The 22,254-nt window shown below is 42.7% G+C and overlaps 2 protein-coding genes across 3 annotated transcripts in view; both read left to right on the top strand.

The window, feature by feature from the left end:
• The window catches only part of slc2a8 (solute carrier family 2 member 8), a 16,891-nt gene extending 13,568 nt beyond the window's left edge, over nucleotides 1-3,323 (top strand). The window contains exons 9-10 of one of the 2 annotated variants that reach the window (XM_036213754.1): nucleotides 2,648-2,757; nucleotides 2,849-3,323. In XM_036213754.1, the coding sequence (XP_036069647.1) occupies nucleotides 2,648-2,754 (107 nt within the window). In that variant the 3' untranslated portion in view covers nucleotides 2,755-2,757; nucleotides 2,849-3,323. Of the gene's footprint in view, nucleotides 1-776; nucleotides 1,302-2,647; nucleotides 2,758-2,848 lie in introns of those variants that run through there. The other variant, XM_024260187.2, reaches the window with a different exon arrangement.
• A 1,460-nt stretch (nucleotides 3,324-4,783) lies between these two features.
• LOC112137713 (protein HIRA) lies at nucleotides 4,784-22,088 on the top strand. The gene is made up of 25 exons (XM_024260154.1): nucleotides 4,784-4,998; nucleotides 9,882-9,944; nucleotides 10,020-10,130; nucleotides 10,604-10,694; nucleotides 11,494-11,588; nucleotides 11,674-11,769; nucleotides 12,840-13,000; nucleotides 13,077-13,244; nucleotides 13,318-13,431; nucleotides 13,520-13,590; nucleotides 13,676-13,781; nucleotides 13,999-14,214; nucleotides 14,397-14,482; nucleotides 15,707-15,901; nucleotides 15,981-16,124; nucleotides 16,200-16,413; nucleotides 16,492-16,614; nucleotides 16,856-17,004; nucleotides 18,715-18,876; nucleotides 18,949-19,007; nucleotides 19,752-19,857; nucleotides 19,936-20,058; nucleotides 20,128-20,291; nucleotides 20,851-20,939; nucleotides 21,587-22,088. The coding sequence occupies exons 1-25, from the start codon at nucleotides 4,962-4,964 to the stop codon at nucleotides 21,701-21,703; spliced, it is 3,060 nt and encodes a 1,019-aa protein (XP_024115922.1). The 5' UTR covers nucleotides 4,784-4,961; the 3' UTR covers nucleotides 21,704-22,088.
• Nucleotides 22,089-22,254: the final 166 nt, after the last annotated feature.

Raw genomic sequence — 22,254 nt, 5'->3', positions numbered from 1 at the left:
TCTTCCGCGGCCCGGTGGCAATGGGTCTGCGGCCCGGTACCGGTCCGCGGCCCGGTGGTTGGGGACCACTGCCCTAAATCATCTTTTTTGTCTGGTTGTCTATAAATGAGGCTTTTAAAAGTGCTGTCAGTTGGTTGTTGCCAATTTTTTGACAAACTAAAATAGACTTGTTTAATTCTTCAAAATAGTCACAAACTGTCTGTGTGCTGCCCCCTGCAGGTTGAATCAAAGTATTACAGTTGAATTTTGTGGTCGAACCATTTTAGTCCCACGTCATTTCAGAAGTCCCACATCATGATCTGCATCTCTAGTAACGATAACGATCCTGTTCCCCAGTCCCACCCCTCTGACTGGATGTTTCAGTTCCAGGTGTGGGTGGAGTCAGCCTCCAAATTCCCTGTTGTGTTATCCTTTCATAATTATAATTTATTTTAATTGTATAATTAATTTAGGCCAGATAACTCCAATAAACCTAAACTGTATCTATTGAATGCTAATTACAACAGATTACATAGAGTTTTCAATTAAATCTCTATGGATCAAGCAAATTGTGCAAAACATTTAACCAAATGTGTTCTGGACAGACAATCCTTACTCAGTTTGGACTCGTTTGTGTCATCTCTGCAGGGAAAACATACGTTCTGAACAAACTTTGCTCTGACTTGTTGATTTAAAAAAAAATTCTAAATAAGGCTCGCATTGATTGTCAGGTTAATCATTTACAGCTCCGTGTGTGAGTTTCTCCTCTCACCTCATGTCTTTTGTGATTCTTGTAGACGTCTCTGACCAGTGCAGGAACCTTCTGGCTCTTCTCGTCTACCTGCGTCGTCAACATCCTCTTCACTGTCATCTTCATCCCTGAGACCAAAGGAAAGACGCTGGAACAGATTGAGGCCATTTTCAGAGGCACTTCTGGTCCGTGAGGCTGAACTGAAGGACTCGTGGATGAAAGTGGACGTTCTTTTCTCCACGCCTGAGAAGCTGACTTAAACGTGTCACAGTCTCACTGATTAGATCGCGGTTTGATGTAACACTGCAGACTCCTGCCTTTTCCATTTGTGTAAAAACTGCAGTTTGATCTGCATTGATGAAGATTTCTTTATACTTTTCAGTCCGTTACAGAGTGTTTCAACTCTGCTGCCCCTCGCAGGTGTCTGCGCTGACGCACCTCTGAGCGCACTGGAAAACGGGACGTTTTGTCGGTTTAAACGAACCATTAAAGCTGAGCTCGAAGAGCACACTTGCACCAGAAATGTTTTTGTTATACTGTTAAAATGAATAAATGTTTAAGCTCAACCTCCTGAAATCTTCCCTGTGTGGTCCCTCGTGTGAAGTTTTGCTCTGATCTGTGTTGACCCACTTTAAAGAGCAGCTTATGTCTCATTCGAGCAGAACTGAAACTTCTGCACAAGGAAGAAAATTCAGATTCTTTATTGCAAACAAAACACATCATGTTGAGACTGAAAGATAAAAAAACTGACTTCTAAAGCCTTTCTAATGAAAATCTAAGATTAAACTACTTCTATTACATTTAAAGAAGTAATGTAGAGTTGTATAATTCTAAACTGGGATGTCTTGAACTTTTACTCTTCTGGTTTTAGGGAGATTTCTACTGTATAACACAGAGATTTGGGCGGGGGGGGGTTATAAATAGATTTGTAAACAAAGCTTTTTCTGCTCTTAAAAATGTTTTTCCACATAAAAAAATAATGTTCTTTACACCTCGCATATATTAATACATTCAGTTGTGATGAAAGGACATTTTCTTGAAGCTCCAACAAAGAGTTTAGATTCATGCAAAAAAAAATCACAAAAAAATCCCCAGTCTTTTGTGAGGAAGTTAAATCAGCCCCCCCCCCTATGTTCCTGGTCATCGTACCACATTTTAATGACAAGCCTCCAAGATGGTGGCGCTCCTCATAGGGCAGCGTTGCAGAATGCACTTTTCTGTTCACCTTTCACTTCTCTTTCTATCACTAGAAGACTTCTATCCAAGTAGAATCAGACATCTTGCAATTGCTACGGCTGTAATATAAAAGTGGAGGACAGGTGGGTAGATAGAGGTGCACCAAATATTATGGATTAGGTTCTATCGTTTCATTTGTGATTTCAGACAATGACTTGAAAATCCATCCCCAAAAAGAACAGAAAGCAGGACAGGAGCAGAACATGGGATTTGTCAGTGCCTGATGACACCTGTCGCAGGTTGGGTCGACATCTTAAATTGAATCAGCCCATGTTTTGCACAATTTGAAGACTTGTGCACTCTCTTCAATGCCACCTCCCATTTCTCTTCAGAGATTTCCTCTCCATTTCCCAAAGTTCAAAGAAGCAACACAAAGTAAATGAATCTGATAGTAAAGGTACAACTTCACTCTTTTAAGAACGCTTTTAAAAAATGTAATGGGTTTAAAAAATGTACCTAGGGGTGACTCAATGAGTGCATCTTGAAACTAAGTGAATGTGCTAATAACAAAACTACGAATTGGAAAAAATCTGAAAAGGTGTTCAGTTAGTCCAAACTTTCTGGACAATTGATCAAAGGTTGGAAAATCATACACGGACCAATCTTCTGGTTTCCACAGGAAACTTCCACACCAAGACAGGGAGCGCTTTTCTTTTTCTAACCAGTTCTTCATCTGTGCAGGTCCTGGCTGCAGAACACCGGCTTGGAGCTCAGCTTCATCCTCAGCCTGTGTGCACAGAGGAGCAGCTCTCTCCAACATGAGGAGGAGAAAGATTTATTCACTTTAATAAGTGAGAGACAATGTTTTTGTGGAGAATTTGAGTTTTGCCTTAGAAGAAAACTGATTGAAGGTACAATTGTGTTATTGTTGTGTGTTTGCAGTGGGCCTGTGTCTGCAGACCTCCCATTCCTGTGGACATGACCTTCACATAGAGGCAGAACTCTGGACATCCTGTTGAAGGCCACAACTTTCCCTCTGCTGACAGTACGGATGCGGATGGAGATCACAGCTGGCAGCTCTGGCGCCCTGCATGGGCGGAGCCACCAAATCCTCTTCACTGGTGTCTTCTGCTCATAGAACCTGCTCAACATTATCTCTGACATATTTCATGGCTCCACATTCCTGCTGCTTGAAGCGCTCAGTGGCTCAGATATGAAAATCCTCTTCTGCCCCCTGTTGGAGAAAACACCACCCTACAGATCCGCCATGTTGCTCTGGGATGCTGTGCAGCCTGGGGTCAAAAGTGACTGACCGTTTCTTTTTTAAAAATAAAATTTGAAGTAAGATTATAACCCTAACAAGAGTATAAGGTATACATATTTGGGTTCAATAAATGGATTTATATTCTTATACGATCCAACCAGATTGATCTTTTCAAGATTGTTAATCAAATTGAATTTAACTATATCATTAAAAAATAATTTTGAAAATGAGATAAATTGATAATCAAAATCAGTCTTGAATAATACCATTTGAATTAAGACATGGTTGGTTCATTTCACCATAACAAAAAAACAACCAAGTTCCATCAGAGTGGAGAACGCACATGTGATGAAGAAAAACATAATCAACCATTACAGTCCAATGTGTGGAAACACTTTAAATTTACAAAGACATGTGACCATACAGCAGGGGTGTCAAACTCAATCGCACTGGGGCCAAAATCTAAAACACACCTTGGGTTGCAAGCCGAACAGGATGAACATTTATTGAACACTTTAAAACTACATTTGTGAAACTTTAAAACAGTAACATTTTATCATGAACTAGATATATAGCATTACCTGTAATGTTAGTGTGAATGCTGCAAGCTGAATTTGAGATGATGCTGAAATTGTTAGCTAAAAACGCTGCTGTTAGAAATCACTGAAGCTGATGGCCAGCTAAAGTTATGTCTAATTAGCCTACAAAACTGAAAAAGCCTAAATTAGCCAAAATAGCTACGATTTTGCTGAAATATTAGCTAAACTCCAAAATAGCCTAAAAATTGTTAGTAAATACCAAAATAGCTAGCCCAAAAAGCTATAGCAGAATGCCCTTTAAAAAAAATTTAAAACCATAACTTTTTAACATAATTATGAATATTAAACAGGCAGGAATATTATTCCAGAGTAAATGAATTTAAACCTTAAATAGCTTTGAAAATATATTTTGTCAAAATTATACAAGTTAGAATTAAGATAACACCAGGCCATTAAAAAACAATAAAATAAAATCATCTGGAGGGTCGGATCCGGCCCCAGGGCCTTGACTTTGACACGTGCCATACAGTGTGGTAGAATGTTCTAATGTTCCCTTTGGATTATTTTGATGTAGAAAAACAAAATGTTCACAACACAATGTTCTACCAATACTTACATAAATATAAGTAAATGAATTTGATTTGACATTTATTCTTGTATACTTATTGTTCGTACACATAAAATATTACCACGCCAACGAAGAAAAAATCACTTGTAAACACGAAATATAAAGATATAAAACTTAAAGTGCTTTTCGGGATTTTTGAATCTGTGCACTGAAAGGTTTCTTTTCAAAATAAAAGCCTTTTGTTTATTTTTTCTTTAAATTATGTGTTTGCTTGATAATTTAGTAAAATAATGATCCCTAATCCAGCTTGTCATGTAAAAACCTTTTCATAAGACATGCTTAAAGTGGTCATTTGTTTATTTGTCTTTATTAATTCCTTTTAAAATGTAGTTTAAAAGCCGCCGTACATCCGCTTCCGGTCCGCGGTCAAAGTAACGGAAACGCTGCCTCGTTAACCGCCTGGTGTTCCCCCGTTTGTCGTCCGGGGCCACTGCGTGCTGCTGCCCGCCGCATATCCTCAGGAAGATGCCCGCTGCAGAGATGGAGTTCAGTTACGAAAAAAGCAAAGTACCAGACGGAGTTTGAGACAAAGAAGTGAGGCTCGGCGTTAGTTCTCGGAGTGAACTGAACGCCGGGCGGCTTTTCATTTTCGTGCGGATAAGAAGGTGCACGTCGGGGGTAAAGATGAAGCTGCTGAAGCCGAGCTGGGTGAGCCACAACGGTAAGCTTGTGCAGGAATCTGTTGGACCAAGTTGGGCTTTTGTTGTCGGAGGGGGGCGACCTGTTAGGGAGGTGTGATGGTGGGCGACACTATATTGTGTACTTCGTGACGAGGAAAGTCCCTCTGGAAGCAGTTTTGGTTGGAAACCTGGGCCGCTCTTCTGCTGTTCGGTCTTTTTGAACATCCATCGTTCGGGCTCCAAGTGTTTTTAGGTTCGCTAACGCTGTTAGCTCGTTAGCCCACTCGGCTAGCTCGGATGCCCAGACGGTGGCTAACTCCTCACCTGGCAAACGAGCCGTGGTGAAGTTCTCACCCCCGCGTGACATCTGCCTTCACACACATCCGTGCGGTCGGTTTGTCCTTGGGGAGCTGAAAGTGGCTCTTTCAGCGTCCGAGTTTGGAAAGTTGGGTTTCGAGGAATCGGCCTGAGGTGATGGTGCACCTTACTGTCACACCGAAATGTTAGTCTGTGCCAAATCAACTTCGAGGCCTCTTAGAAAAACACCCAAAACAAGGAGATAAGAAACGTTTCTGGACTAAAACGTGATGCAAGCAGTGGAGCTTCAAACCTGCAACCTGTTCACGCGATATCTTTTTTCAAAATACAAATATAACTCTGGGTTATGATCATCTTCATTTAGCAAAGCAGTGGCCTATTCTGAAGTATTTCTAAAAACTTGGGATGTGGTGAAACCCCCACAAAGATACAGTTCCTCGTCAGAGTTCACAGCTGTGGAAGCTGCTCTTCAGAGGCTACAGTTAGGGATAATACTGTAGTAGGACTGGGTATCGATAAGAATTTCCAAAAACATTTTTTCCCCGATTCTTTTGATTCACTCAATTCAATTTTGAGTTTACACATTTATTCACATTTGTTTAGAAAAACATTATTCATTTACTGTATTTTGTAAACACATGTATATTAATCTGATCCAGTTCACATACTGTAAATTTATCAGTGAAATAATGAGATTGTTAATATTATACAGTGTTACATGGATTCTCTAAAGGAGAAGTTCTAACTAAAATGTTCAGATCATTAACATTGTAAACATTGTTCTGCTTCTCCTGGAGGACGTTTCAGTTTGAACACTAGGTGGTGATCGCACTATAGCATTACACCTTATTCCAGAAGAAGAAGAACGTATTAGCAAAAAAAACTGTGTTTTAGACCACAAATAGTTACTTTAAAAAATATTTCCCAAAAAGAGTTTGGGAAATATATACCTGTAAGTATATAAAGATGTTCATTTAGTCAGCAATGTATGTTTATGTCGACAGAGTGTTAGCATTAGCCGTCCTATGGGGAATTCCATTAATCATTAGCATCAAGCTAGCACACTTTAGCTTTATGTGTTTAATCGATTTTTATTTTTTGAATCACTTATTGATCAGTTAATCAAGCCCATCAAAATTCAAGCTTACATTAGTGGTGCAGTAAAAAATGTTGAGCAGTGTTGGAGCTATCCAGCCGTACAGTGTTGAGCCAGAGACCAGCTCAGATGAGGAAAACATCTTTATCTGGCATGCTTATATTTATCTATTAATCTGCCAGTGGATGCCTCAGAATAGCAGGGAGCTTCTACGCCACAGCTACAAGCTATTTCAAACTTCATTTTATCATCTGCTCTTGATTCACAAGAATTTGAATAAAGAAATACTCAGAAATGTAATTTTGAGCTTAATTTTATTTATAAATGAACATGTTTAAAAACACCCAACTCACAACTTTCATCAGACTAGGTCTTTAAATATATATTTTATCATTTTATTATTATTCATGTCCAAGTAGAAGGAATCTCCCCTGTGTTCATGACTACAAATTGATTCAGTTTTCACCTGCTAGCTGAAACACATTTACCTTTTCCGAATAAGAATATGCATGTCATTCTGTTTTTATTTTACATATTCAGAAAGTCACAGATGATATTACTGACCTCTAGTTAACGTCATGTTTGGGGCCTACAACGACCAGAACTTAGTTTGCAGTTGTTGATGCTCTGGTACGATCAGGTGAGGCGTGGTTCAGAGGAGGACCTCCAGTGGATCCTGGCGAAGGACTGATCTGGTGTTACTGCTTCATGCGCTCAGCTTTCTGAAGTTCTAAAGTAAATGCGAAAATGCCACGGGTTGCATTTTATTGTTTAGAATAGCATATATAACACTTTGAGGTCCAAAATATATTCTTTGTGGTGATTCTATTGGCTGAGACTTGGCTTCCACTCATGCACTGATCTGTTTTGAGACAGAAATGCCATAAATACCAGGGTAACTGGAGCCAGATCAGTTCTCCAGATAACCCCTAGGGGGTTTGTTCCTTAGTCTCTATCATAGACTGTAGAATCACTGGACAGCATGACCTAGGGCTAGGAATTACTGGGTACCTCACGATAAACGATGCATGGCTCATATCCATGATATCGCGGTAATTGGTAAAAATCATCTCTAATAACTCGCAATATATAACAGAACATATGTTTTTTAGGAAAATATATTCCCATTTGTTTTTAGCTTGAACACAATCATAATAAACAACTTGTATCTTTTTTGTGCAACAAATAATAGACACTTTAGTGCAACATTGTTGAAATCAGTAATACTATGTCTTTGACAAGCATTGATGCCAACTGAATTGGAATTATCTGTAAACTTCAGTGTTAACAATAGTAAACATGAACAGCAGTGCCACTACTTGGTGCAAAATTGTTGTAAACTGCAGAGCAACAATTAAATAATTCAACTAGCTGCCAAGCACATTGGTGCAACGCGTGCCCCCTATATACCTCCAAACGAACGTCTCTCCAAAGGATAACAAATATAACATTTACAGACTCTTCAAACGAAAATAAAAGATCCATACTTGGTGAGAATCCATCAAGAAATATATATAATGAGAAATGGTTATTTTTCAGTCATTTTATTTGTTAGAATAATCTTTCTGTGATACATTTTTCTTAGGATCTTCTTCCCAGCCCTATTTCTTTTTTTAAATATTTTTTTTTCTTTACTGCAAGTTATTTAAGTTATTAACTGAATCAGATGCCTCAGTAAAAGTGTGTGGTGCCCACTGGCCCAACCTCAAAAGCTTGATTGACAGCTTCTCCCTAGCTGGTTTCAGTGGAAGGGGTGTGGACTTTGAACAAGCTCACTCATGATTGGAGACTGTAGTTCCTCTAAAAACACGACTCAGACATACTCGGATCAATCACTGTCGTCTGGCTCTAAATGGCGGCGCCCATAATGCAAAAAAATATTGACAGATTTGACCTTATTTCATGAGAGCTTGAGGTAAAGCATTTTCTATGGGTGACGTCTCACCCCCCCTCGTCCAGTGATAATAAAATATGTCTATGGTTTCTACTCAGTGTGGTGGAAACTTGTTGGACACCACGGAAATGTGAACGGCGGCTCATTTGACCGCAGTTGGAAAGGATTGTAAATCAATGAAAGAGCATTTGAATGTTAGCTTTCATTATTTTATCAAGAACTCTGAGAAACCAATGATTGAATGTATTGATCACAGTCAATAAACATTGGAGAATTAGCTAAAAGAGTCTTTGGTGAACTGGAAGGAGAAAGAATCAGGATTTTGGAGGAAGTTTGGCCCCTTTGGCTCAAACGATACGACTGGACATCACCAACGTGGCTTGACAGTTTTATGTAGCAGCGGTGAAGATGGACGCTTTGAACCTCAAAGAGCTCTTTAAAAGTAGACACCATTTAACAGCTTCTTCCACTATTAAAATTCATGTTGACTTATTTTCAGTTGTTGTTACTGATAATCTACATCACCTTATTCATGTTCATACATTCCCATGTTCATACATTCCCATAAGCCAACTTATGGAGGAGAAATACTTTGAGATGGACAGAAACTAAAGTGTTGACTCTCTGACTGTTCAAGAGGATATTTATTTGAATTTGACAGATAATTCAAATTCAGTTGTTGTCAATACTTGTCAAAGACATATTATTACTGATTTCAGCAATGTTGCACAAAAGTGTCTATAATTTGTTGCACAAAATAAGAAAAGTTGTTTATTATGATTGTGTTTAAGCTAAAAAAGATAAATGGGGATATATTTTCCCCCAAAACATGTTTTTCTATATAATGTTGGTTATTAGAGAGGATTTTAAATATTTTCTCAGTATCGCGATATTATCGATATCGTGAGCCATGTATCGCGTATCGTATCGTGAGGTACCCATTGATTCCCAGCCCTAAAACATGCCCAGGATAGCACAGGTGTTACAGGTATTCAGTAGACAGAGAAGATGAGTTTGTTCTGCTTTAGTTGGATTTTCTGGACTCGGATCTGTTTTTCTAGTCGTTCTCTCTTCCTAAAGCTGCTTTGATTTCTCTGTGCTGGATTCTCTTCACTCATGCTCTCATAAAGTTTCTGGTAAATCCATGAGACCCGATTTTGGGAAATACATTTTAAGAGTTTATATTATATAGTAATGGATGTATGTGCAGGTTAAAGTTGTGTGTTTTAATAGAAACGTGTTCAGAAATAAAGTCCATGGCTCTAGATATCAAACAACAAGTTATGAGACCAGTTTGAAAGTTTGAGATCATCCGCCCTTAATGAGATTTTAACAAAAGGGCTTAAAATTCTCTTTGAAAGCTCGCAGGGCGTCACCGTAAGGAAAAACACGGCTGAGCTTTTCCCCACGCTATGACTTATCTGTGGAAAACCACTCGAGAGCTGGGAATTTTCCAGCAGAATTCAGGTCGTGGAGGAGTTTCTATGAAGAGACGTGTCCCAACAGCTGCCGTTTCCTCGAGCTGCACGTGTGGGCCGTGGTCATGTGACCCACCTGTTTGCTCCAGGATCTCTGTCCGTAAAATGATCGTCCACCTGTTACTTCTGTCTTCACAGGCAAACCCATATTTTCTGTTGACATCCATCCAGATGGAACCAAATTTGCAACGGGGGGTCAAGGTAGGTCATGAAGATGAAGCCATGGTGGGACTGTTGCAGATGTGAGAAATATAAAGAAAAAACATTTGTTTACAGGGGAGGACTCTGGGAAGGTGATGATCTGGAACATGGCTCCAGTCCTCAGAGAGGAGGATGAGAAGAATGACAACATCCCCAAAATGCTCTGCCAGATGGACAATCACCTCGGTAACCCGTGACTCTGACCAGCCTCCTGGCACGAGGAGTTTCTGCTCATCTAATGAACTTTATGATTAACGTTTCATTTTTCATGACAGCTTTAGAGTCGGAAGATGTCAGCACATAAGTCAGCAAAGTTCAACGAAAAAATGAGAAAAAACAAAGCAAAAATTGCTCACAAAAATGCAAAAAGCATCTCTATTTATTTTACCCGTTGCTTTGCAGCAGTCACTGTAACAGACATTATTCCAATTCACTTATTTTTATTCAAATCACATTTGGGGACACTAGTATTAACAAAACTAAACAAAAACAGATATTTTTAATTTAGGTTTCAGCCATGTTTGTGTTGTGTTCAGAGCCTCATGTTTGGTGCTTGAATGTTTTCCTACTCCATCATTGCTTGTCTTCAATTAATTGTATTTCAAGGTTGTTAAATATGTAGAAGAGCAGAACTCATGCAGCTGGTTGTGTCTCTACAGCCTGCGTAAACTGCGTGCGCTGGTCCAACAACGGGCTGTACCTGGCCTCTGGAGGAGACGACAAGCTGGTCATGGTGTGGAAGAGAGCTGCGTACGTTCACATGCACACATTTGTTAAGATAACCTCTGCAGAGCGGCTGGTTCTGTTGCTTTACGGCACGTGTCAAGGTCAAGGCCCTCTAGATCATTTTATTTTATTGTTATTAATGGCCCAATGTTATCTTGCACTTATTTCTAACTTGTATAATTTTGACAAAAATATTTTTATGGAGAGTAAAATACTGAAAGTTATTTAAGGTTTAAGTTGATTTATTCTCGAGTAATATTACTGTTTTTTTTGTTACTCATAATTATGTTAAAAACTTACAGTTTTAAAGTTTTTAAAATTGCCATTCTACTAGCTTTTTGGACTATTTTGGCATTTACTAAAAAAAAACAAAATTGGCTGTTTTGGGGTTTAGCTGATATTTTAGCTACATGCTAGCTTTTTTAGCTAATTTAGGCTTTTTTTTTAAATTAGGTTATTTTGGGGTTTAGTTAATATTTCTGCTCCATGATTTCAATTTTGGCTAATTTAGGCTTTTTTTAGGCTCTTTTTGAGTTTAGTAAATATTTTTGCCACATACTAGCTGTGTGTGTTTTTTTTTTTTTTTTGTAATTTAGGCTAATTTTGCATTTAACTAATAGTCATAGCATTCACACTAGCATCATCACAGCTAATGCTATATATCTACTTCATAATTATGCTAAAAAGTTATGTTTTTAAAGGTTTAAACATTTGTTTTTAAAGTGTTTATCCTGTTCGGACCGCGACCTAAGGTGTGTTTTGGATTTTGTCCCATGTGCGATTGAGTTTGACACTCCTGCTTTACGGAGTGTTTTGTGCACAGATTGATCGGTCCCAGCACCGTGTTCGGGTCGAGCAACAAGCTGGCCAACGTGGAGCAGTGGAGGTGTGTCACCATTCTGAGGAACCACACTGGAGGTACAGGAGTCTGCTGCTGGTGGTGGTTCTGGTGTTTCCAGAGCCCTCTGTGGACTTAGACCGGGTCCTGCTGCTCTCTCTGCAGATGTGATGGACGTGGCGTGGTCTCCTCATGACGTGTGGCTGGCCTCGTGCAGTGTGGACAACACCATCGTCATCTGGAACGCACGCAAATTTCCAGGTGGGAAAACCGGAGCTGAATGTTGGAGAAGTTGTTGTTTTTCTTTGTTTCTGGGATTCTTCCTGTCAGACAAAAGAAGCCAGAAGGTGGTTAATCTTCACCTTTGAGTGTTTGGACTATCGGCGCTAGTCTCCCTCACAAAGACCATGTGATACGGATCACATGACCTCTGTGACGCAGTGCTAATAACCAAATAATTTGTTTGTAGAATAGCAGTTGAAACTATATATAAATTCAACATAAAATCTGTTCTTGTTTGGGTTGTTCATGCTATCATCACCATTGCACTCAAAGGTGTGTCTTTAATGCCCTTCACAGTATATATGATCAACATGGCACTATAGGAATGACTTGACCTTCACTAGAACGGCTTCAGGGGCCGACTTCCAACTGCTGGCAGACGTGTTTGTCAGCTGATAGTGACACATGACAGTGGTCATGTGAGTCATACAGGAAGACTGCAGGTGACAGTCAAAGTATGTAAAGGTAAAAACTGTCAGTTCCTGCTGTTTTTTTCTTCCTGAAACAACCCTAAGAAAACTGGAGCCAAATCTTCCAGCAGCTCCGTCTCAAACGGATTTCTGAAGCAGCTTTTCCAGACAGTGAGAAGTTTCTTTCAGATATGATTATCAGTTTCAAAAACGGATGGCTTTAAGTCAGAATATTCATTAATAATCTGATTAGTGTAAAACTATTCTTTATAAAAACTAGTTAATGAAAGTGGATTAAAGACAAAATTAGCTTCCAATAAAAGTCATTCTAATCTGACCGAGTGGTCGCTCTGGTCACAGATGATTCGAGGTCTCATCGCGGCGTGACCCGTCCGCTGCAGTTCAGTCACTGAACTTTACTCAGGGTCTAATGTCATGTGTGAAGGTAAAACAAGTGATGTATTTTTGTCCACAAAAAACTTTCTCTAATTGACTGACACTCCAAATACTGTATTCAATTTATAAAAATATTTAAGCTTCTTAAGTTTTAATTTTAAATGGCTTAAAAAAGTCCAAAAACAAGCAGAAGTCCTGAAACAGTTGATTATTTTGGGCTCCTGACTCGCTGGTTCCCCTCAGAGATGGTCACCTGCCTGCGAGGTCACACCGGTTTGGTCAAAGGTCTGACGTGGGATCCGGTGGGGAAGTACATCGCCTCGCAGGCCGACGACCACAGCCTGAAGGTGTGGAGGACCGTGGACTGGCAGATGGACGCCAACATCACCAAACCCTTCACCGAGGTACAGAGTGTGCAGACGTGGCTGCAGGTGTGATGTCTGAGCGTAACGCTGACGTTAGCGATTGTCTGTGCTCCAGTGTGGCGGGACGACCCACGTCCTGCGGCTGTCCTGGTCTCCGGACGGTCAGTACTTGGTATCGGCCCACGCTATGAACAATTCAGGTCCCACGGCTCAGATTGTGGAGAGAGACGGCTGGAAGACAAACATGGACTTTGTGGGCCATCGTAAAGCTGTGACTGTGGTGGTAAGATGCACGACCCACAGATGCTCTTTTGGGGGGCAAGCTGTGTGCTGACTGACCCAAATCGTGTCTGCAGAAGTTCAACCCGAAGATCTTCAAGAAGAAACAGAAGAACGGCAGCTCTCCGAAGCCCAGCTGCCCGTACTGCTGCTGCGCCGTCGGCAGCAAAGACCGCTCGCTGTCCGTCTGGGTTGGTTTGGTTCTGTTTGGGTTTGTCTTTGTGAGGGATGCTGAAAATCTACCAGTTTCTAATCAGTTTTTGAACTGATGTTTACCAGCTCACCTCACTGAAGCGCCCCCTGGTGGTCATTCACGACCTCTTTGATAAATCCATCATGGACATCTCGTGGTGAGTGAGGACCTGACCTGACCTTCAGGGTTTTCTGGGTGGAGCCTGGTTCTGGTTGATGCTCATCATGAAATGTGTGTGTCAGGACGTTGACGGGTTTGGGAATGCTGGTGTGTTCCATGGACGGAACCGTGGCCTATCTAGACTTTTCCCTGGACGAACTTGGAGACCCTCTGAACGAGGAGGAGAAGGTGAGGTTCTTCTTTACCCACAATGGCTCATATTTTTAGGGGCTGACACTCTGGCATTAGACAGTGGAACTGCTCAAAGGGGCTTCTGTCTGTACTTTTCTAAGGCTGTATTCAGACTGGACACATTTGGTTTTCTTGGAGCGAACCAATAGACTTTCCCAGTCTGAATACACCATAAGAAATCTATGTCCTGACACGCTGCGGTTCGGTTTCACAGAACACCATCCACCAGAACATTTACGGTAAGAGCCTGGCTATAACCAACATGGAGGTGCAGCTCTCCACCACCATCATTGAGAACCCAGAGATGCTCAAGTACCAGCAGGAGCGACAGACCACGACCCAGGCCAGCATGGCTGCAGCCGGACCGGAATCCTCCGCTCCCAAAGTCAACAGCGTGATGAACGGAGAGTCTCTGGAAGACATCAGGAAGGTAGAGACCCCTCCAAGATGTCCTGCTCAGGAAGCTTTTTGTAAAGTTAAACTTTGGCTCATCCTTAAATGGGTTCTTTGTTCAGTTTTCTGCTTCACTTGTTTATTTTAAGACTAAATGAGAAGTTCTGAAATGTGTCTAATGTTCGTGCAAGTGCATTTCATTCGTGTGTGCTTTGGCAGAACCTCCTGAAGAAGCAGGTGGAAACGAGGACAGCAGATGGAAGGAGGCGGATCACGCCGCTCTGCATCGCTCAGCTGGACACCGGGTGAGAAACAGGAGCTTAACGACTCCGACATCCATGATCTTTTACTAAATCAAACATTTAAAGTCATGTTTCCTCCTGTGACTGTATGGGAAGGAGGGCGAGTAGAACAGGGATCAGTGGAAGGTCAAGTTTCAGTGAACAAAAAACATTTTTTTCAACCTGTCAATAATTTTAGATACTGAGCCGAGCACAAACCACTTAGTAGTGCTGCCACGATTAGACGACTAATCGACCATTAAAATAGACCACTAATTTAATAGTTGATTAGTCATTACTTTATAATCAACTGAGTCAGAGTATAGAAAAGTTGAACAAAGTTGTGAGTGTTCAGCACCAAAAAATGCACTTTTTTAAATATTTGAGTCAGTGAGATCAAAACTTTGTCTTTAGTGTAAAATAGTTCCTTATTTCAGATGCCGATCTTATTGGATTTAATCTTGTTTTTATACCAGAAACTATTGAACGACAGAGGCTGCATGATTCATTAAAAGTTTAATAAACTATTATCTAAATCGTCTTTGTTTTCAGTTAGTTTAAAGCTAAATGATGGTTAAGATGTGTGCTTTACATCCACTTTGAGCATGACCCAATTAGTCGACTAATCGGAAGAAATAATCGGTAATTAGTCGACTATTAAAATAATTGTTTGTTCCAGCTCTACAGCTTAGACACGCCTCCTTTAATAAAGATTTTATAGTTTTCCAATAGTTTTCTAATTAAAAAAAATTGGGATGACAAAGAGAAACTTTTGAGTTCTTGAAAGTGTTTTTTAGCAGCTGCGTAACCTTTTCTAACAGTATTATTCCTTCCAGAGCTGCACAATTTCTTACATGTTTCTGAAGAGAATGCTCATCAAGCACTGCCCCCCAAAATAAAAGCACAAAAATACAGTTGTTTGCATTTTTCATCTCCATCTTCATAGCTGCTCCTGTCAGAGACGTAGCAGGCAGGATAGATGAACAAATGATCATCCTGGTGGCCTTTCCACCGTGACGGGGTGTTCATGGTGTGATCACACTCATCAGCCTAAACCAGACTAATTCACAGTAGCGTGTTCTAACGCCGACACCTTTATCTGGGACTTCATATGCTTCCAGTCTCAGACTTTGAGGAGATCTGTCTGACCGTCTTGACCTCTGCGAGACACTGTCTGTTTAATTTAAACGTTGCTATGATGAAAGTTTACTTTTTTCAGTCAAAGTGAGTGCTCCTGTTTCTCTGCAGAGATTTTTCTCCCGCGCTCTTCAACAGCGCTCCCATCCTGCCCTCCGGCTCCTCCATGTCCAACCAGCTCGCCCCCCAGCTCAACTCGGACTCCAGCCCCGGTCAGACGACCTCAGGACTCAGGCCCGGACAGGACCCCGTGCTCACCTCTCCCCCCAACAGCGCCGCCAGAGGCCTGGAGGACCACAAAGACGGGTGTGTGGGTGGTCCTCTTCGCCTTTCTCTCGTCTTAACTCCTTCATTCCTTCACCTCCTTCTTCTTCTGTGGTTTTAGTATGAAGGCCAGCCTGCTGCTCACCTCTGCCTCCAAGATCGAGCCCATGAAAGCTTTGGATTCCAGGTTCACGGAGAGGTCAAAGGCCACGCCTGGGGTCACAGCTGCCATTGCCTCTACTGCAGGACTTGCTCCTCTGGACAGGTTAGGACTCCACGACTCCTGCACTGTCTGACGGAATGGCAGTGAGCCAACGATTCTCTTCTGCTTGCACCCCAGGCCAAAAGAAACCCCCGCCGCCCTAAAGGACCCCAAGAACAAAGAAGAAACCAGCAGTGACAGCGAGGACAGGATGGCCGTCATCAACAAGAACCTGGCGCTGGCCAAGAGGAAACCGGAGCTCCTGACGGATGGAGGCGAGGTGGTGGAGAAGAAGAAAAAGGGACGTCCCAGGAAAGACAAGATGCCCTCCATCCCCCAGCCCTTCATGCAGGTGAGGACAGGCCGAGCCGCCAGGTCTCTACCAAACCGTCCGAACTTCTGAAGATCCCTTCGTCCGTTCTCCTGTCAGATCACTCCTCCAGCTGAGCGAGAGCCCAGCAGGGCGCCGGCCGCACCAGCTCCTACTGCCGCCGTCACCGCCGCCGTACTCAGGCTACCAACACCAAGCATGCAGAAGTCCTTCAGCCTGCAGGTGCAAAGAGACCCTTTAATACTCAACTTTGTGCACTTGTGGACAGGAAATATCGTATTCTTTGAACTACCGTACTTTTTATCTGCTGAGGAAATTCAGGTCATTTCAAAAGATTCTTCAGTATCACAATAACAAAGGAGAGTTTTTTATGAGCTTGAGGACGGAGGTTTTGGTGCTCTCAGATCTCTGATGAAAGCTCTGTGGATGGAACGGTGATCACTGACGGTGTGTTTGGGTTCAGGTCAGCATGGAGCCGTCAGTCTTCCTGGAGGTGGAGAACGAGCTGACCATGGTTGCAGGTTCAAAGCTCAGCCAGCTGCGATGCTCCAGAGACGGGCGGGACTGGAGCACGCTGCTGCCCAGCTCAGTGATGGCTGCTGCAGGGAGCAGGTAGGGGGCGCCGATGAGACGGTACATCTGGAGTGTTTGGTAGGGAGTAGGGCTGTGGATCGTTGCTCAGGTGGTGATCCGAGTCGGTTCACGAATCAAGCTCAACGATTCACAAATCGAACCGCGATACTTGCTGTTTAATAGAATGTTTGTTGCCATGTGTATGACTTTTTACTGGATAGATGAAAATAGAAATAATTTGTATTAAATCACTATTATTTATAATTTTATTTAGAACAGGAGATCGGAATCAACAAAACTGATAAAAACACAAGTATTTAAACAGAAAGAAATGGTGTTTGTCATTTTAAACAAGTTTTATTTTATTTATTGTCAACCGTCTGGTTAATTTCAGCAGTAATATAAACAAAAAAGCATTAAAAAATGTTGTTTTGGATCATTTAACTACAAAACCTCAAAATATTCTCCAAAGTTTTCTGTCGTCAAAGTTCTTCAACATTTTGCGTTCTAAGCGTTGTATATTGGTGCAGAACCCGTATGAAAAAAAGTAGTTTTTTAATGTGGCAGAACAGCTGATTCATGTTCATCACATCCACACTTCACTGCTATGCAGAGCAGGATATCGGCGTCAGGATGTGTTTCTCCGCTTCAGAACTCGCTGGAGTTTTGTTAATTGGGTCAAATGTTGAAGAGTTACCATAACCAAAAGAATGTAAACAGCTCCGGTGTTAAAGCTGATTCATCTTTTCAGAAGTTTTATCTTTGAGCGGAACTTCCATTTCAGTTTTTGAACAGAAAAAAGTTCTCGATAGTTTTACTTTGAAAACCAGAAGCTTCACCGACACGAAGATGTGTTTACTTCCGGTGGCTGAAGCGCCGCTCTTTCAGTTTTGTTTTAGTTCATAAACTTAATATCCAACATTATCCTTCATTTCAGAGCAAAAATACATCGTACCAAGATAATATATTACTCCACTCTACAATATTTATAAAGATCGCGGATCAGCGATCTTGGACATCACAAACATTCGCACTCGAATTTTCTGAAGCAGATTGCGAGTATTCCAGCACTCAGATACTCGTTACAGCCCTAGTAGGGATGGGTACTGTTTGGATTTTATCTGGTGCCAAACCAGTACTTTCAAAGTGGTTCTGGTGCCTAAACAGTTCTTGACTCGGTGCTCCAAAAATAAAAAACGAAAACATCTCTTAAACATGTATTTCATCGCTCATCGCCATGACGACGGTCTTTTCTCAGCAACCCTGTTCCATCATCTCCCTGAGTAAGAATCTTTTGCCGTAAAAATAGAGCCAAACTTTCACTCACGTTGGCATCTTGAATGAAGCTCCGCCCAGCCTCACAGCCACACCCCTTCTTATCGGAGCCCGCCCACATTCACCTGAAAGCTTACATGATTAGCCATACTAAATAGAATATAAGAGACTGACTCTGAAATGAAACGCAGAAATCCACGTTTTATAGGTTTCTGGTGGTTCCAAATGTGTCGCTTCTGGTACCAACTTTCTCCCTGGTGTTGGCTGATCCTGGTCACAGAGCAGGTGGTCGTTGTTGGCGTTAATGTCACAGAAGTTGGAAGTCAGAAATGGACTTTTCCTCTGGAGCCTCTGCTTGGTTTTAACTCTGGAAATGTTTTTGTCCTTCAGACCTTTTGGGACAAAAACGATGTCTCTTCACCTGCAGTTACCCTTTAACCACGCAGAGTAAATAAACTCCGCCCTCTTCCTCAGTGACGTTCTGGCCGTCGTCTGCGAGGACAGGATGCTGTCTGTGTTTTCGGCCTGTGGGCGGCGGCTCCTCCCCTCCATCCAGCTGGCCGCGCCTGTGTCTGCGCTGCACTGCTCCGCCCACTTCGTGATGGTTCTGACGGCGGGGGCGACGCTGTCCGTGTGGTGAGGAAGCCAGACTTCTCCTGGAGGTCCTGGGTGTGAGGATGTGCTCATGAACGTGTTGTGTGTCTACAGGGACGTCCTCAAACACAAAACTGTGGTGAAGAACGAGTCTCTGCTGAACATTTTAACAGGTGAGTGGCATCAGTTCATCTGAGCCCAGAGTTTTCACCTGTAGGTGAGTCGGAGACCCCCTTCAGGAAACTGTCGCTCTTCAAGGCTGCAGCTGAGGTCCCTGGACTCCCCTGATGTGGGCTCACACAGGTGCAGCATCATTGTCCTGCTGGTGTGCAGCACAATGACTTCTTGGATATAAAAAATGCCTTCACAGATGTAGGGCTTTCCTTGAATGCCAAAAAAACTCAAATCATGTGGTTTAACTGTAAGAGATCGATAAATCCTTCCTTCCCAGACCTCACCACAATACATGGAACCATCTTAGAGCAGGTTACAGAGTACAAGTACTTGGGAATCTGGTTAGACGATGCACTGTCCTTCCGTCATCAAATGACCATGTTACAATTTAAAGCAAAACTTGGCTTTTGAGGTTGAGGTTTAATCAGAGATTTAACAGCAGCATGTTTAAAGCTTGCTGGTACCACACCTGAGGATCTGCTGCACTGTGATGCAGCTGATGGTTTCATGTGGTTGACAGTGTCCTCTAATAAAGACAGATACTCAAATGTCTCAGATGGGTGACTCCTCTGATATTAGGAACCTTCTGAATGGACCAAAGGTCTCTATTGTTCAGAGGACGCTTCCTGTCAGTCAGAATGTGGGTTTGATTCCTCTCTAGTGGACAGATCTGTTCTGATCTGTTCATGACCGCGTCTATGTTCAGGTTCTGAAAAAGACTCGCTTGCTCTCTGTGTGTTCAGGTGCCGACACCACAGTGTCCCAGTCTCTGCTGACCCCTCAGGGAGTGCCGGTCATCGGTCTGTCCAACGGGAAGTCGTACTGCTTCAGCTGCTCGCTGGAGTCGTGGTGAGGAGCCGGCAGTCACCGCACCGGTGTGACTCCACTTTCTGAGCCTCACGAGCTCCGTGTGTGTTTGTGTGTCAGGACTCTGGTGGCAGATAAAGGAGACTCTCTGGTCCAGTGTGCCGACTTCCGGAGCTGCATGGCTTCCCATGATGCACCTGTGTCCTCGGGGCCGCTGGCTGTCATGCAGGGACGCAACCTGAAGTGAGTTTGGAACCAGCAGCACTTAACTCTTGGAAATTCGGTGAGAGGGACACTGTTTTGTCTCCGCAGCGCCGGCCGGCTGGCGTCCCGCCTCTCCTCCACCCCCCACCACCTGCAGCAGAGCATGACTATGGCCTTCCTGGAGAACCAAATGGCGTCCGCTCTGACGCTACAGTCAGCACAGGAGTACCGCTACTGGCTGCTCATCTACGCCCGCTTCCTCGTCAATGAAGGTGATCAGGATCTCCTCCTTTCATTTGTTCTTTATTCTGACCTTCCTGTGCAGCGCCACCATGAGGTGACATGCAGCAATGATGCTTAGAAACACCCAGAAAAAGATGGACGTTTGTGATTAGACATTCATCACTCAATAAAACTCAAACCCCAGAAATCCACCTCTAAATCGTGTCATTTAAAGGGTCACCAAACAGGGAAGTTGGAGGCTGACTCCACCCACAGCAATGATGTGTAAATCTAGTCAGAGGGGCGGGGCTTGGGGGCAGGAGTGTTATTACTGGAGCTGCAGATCATGATGTCAGACTTCTGAAACTTGGTTTGACCAATCACAAAATTCAACTGTAATACCTCAATTCAACCTGTAGGGGGCACAGACAGTTTTTGACTATTTTCAAGAATTAAACAATTTTATTTTCATTTATCAAAAATTTGGCAACGACCAACAGACAGCACTTTTAAAGCATCATTTATAGAAGTCAACAAACACAAAAATTGTGTGTGCATGTGTTGGATGAGTGCAGACTGTTGTGTAACGGCGTGTTTGTGTGTCTGCAGGCTCAGAGTTTCGTCTGAGGGAACTCTGTAAGGAGCTGCTCGGCCCTGTCCATAAATCTGCAGCTTCGTCCTGGGAGCCCACTACTCTGGTATGAAACCCCCCCCACCTCCATACACAAACACACGACAAACACAATGTGGTGTTTCCTCTGGAACTGTTCTAGCAGTAGGGGGCGGCCTTCTGGGGAGTTATGGTTTAAAACAGGGGTGTCCAAAGTCTGTCCTCGAGGGCCGGCCTCCTGCTGGTTTTCTGCCTTATCTGCCTACTGATTACCTGGATCAGGTGTGTTTGGCCAATGAGGAGCTTCAGTGGCAGGTTTGTTGGAAAATGTGCAGGACACCGGCCCTCGAGGACTGACTTTAGACCAATGTTCCCATTAATTCAGACAAAATACCTAGCATGGAGTTGAAATATTAGATACATTCTAAATTAGCCTGGAAAAACTGAAAAAAATCTCAAATTAGCCAAAATATCTAGCTTGTTGCTGAAATATTAGCTAAATTCAAAAATATTCCAGAAAGATAACAAATAATGTCATAACTTTTAACCGTATTACAGTCCGACTCCATATAATATAAAGTAGCGACTAATCGACTATTAAATGAGTCGTTAGAGACACTTTTTAGAATCACTTTTCTGCTTTGCGTCCCCTTTGGGTGGGCGTTCTGTTAGAACTGCATCCCTGAAGTGGTTCTGCTGCCTCTCCAGTCGCTCTGCCTCTGCTCCTGTGTTCAGGGTTTACGTAAGAGGGAGCTGCTGCGCGAGGTGCTGCCCGTCATCGGAGAGAACCTGCGCTTCCAGAGGCTCTTCACGGAGTACCAGGACCAGCTGGAGCTACTGCGCGGAAAATAACACACCACAACGCACTCAGACTGAATCCAGCTCGGTTCCGCCGCAGCCACGAGTGCTTTCGTCAAACCTGAAATCCAAAAACGAGAGCTGCTGTTTTCAGAGACGCAGCTCCAGGAAGAGTTAGGCTATTTTCTTAGGCTTTCCAGATTTCAGTTTTATTTCTTTCTCTTTTGAACGTGACATTTCTGTCCTGCACCCCCCATACTGCCCATCTGATCACGAAGACAAAAGAGGAGGAAAGCTGCAGAACCAGCATGAAGCTTCAAAAGGACAAACTTTGAAGGGATGATGGGATATAACCGCTGGAAGCAGCTGAACCACGGATCGCCCCGCAGCACAGGCGGGCCCTCAGAACCAAAAATAAAGTCTGTTTGGGGTAGCAGGAGTCTCCGGAGGATGTGCAGTTTTTGAAGCTTCGACTGCTTTTCCCAGTCAAGTTTTCCTCAGATCATGTCAGGAATCATTGAAGCGCCATCATGGAATCATGGAATCAATGACTGTCGTTTGAAATCATGTGATTGAGATCTGGTTAGGTTTGTAAATAATCTGAG

The sequence above is a fragment of the Oryzias melastigma genome, linkage group LG9 (genome assembly GCF_002922805.2).
Source record: "Oryzias melastigma strain HK-1 linkage group LG9, ASM292280v2, whole genome shotgun sequence".
In the NCBI taxonomy this organism is placed as follows: Eukaryota; Metazoa; Chordata; class Actinopteri; order Beloniformes; family Adrianichthyidae; genus Oryzias; species Oryzias melastigma.
The sequence above is the reverse complement of the archived record's forward strand: the minus strand, read 5'-3'. Positions and strand labels throughout refer to the sequence as shown.

Excerpts from the sequence above, each read along its gene's own strand:
- LOC112137713 (XM_024260154.1), top strand. The coding sequence starts at position 4,962 with ATGAAGCTGCTGAAGCCGAGCTGGGTGAGCCACAACG. Across the intron at positions 14,215-14,396 it reads CTCTGGAAGACATCAGGAAG|AACCTCCTGAAGAAGCAGGT; the intron begins GTAGAGACCCCT and ends GTGCTTTGGCAG. Across the intron at positions 17,005-18,714 it reads ATGGCTGCTGCAGGGAGCAG|TGACGTTCTGGCCGTCGTCT; the intron begins GTAGGGGGCGCC and ends CCTCTTCCTCAG.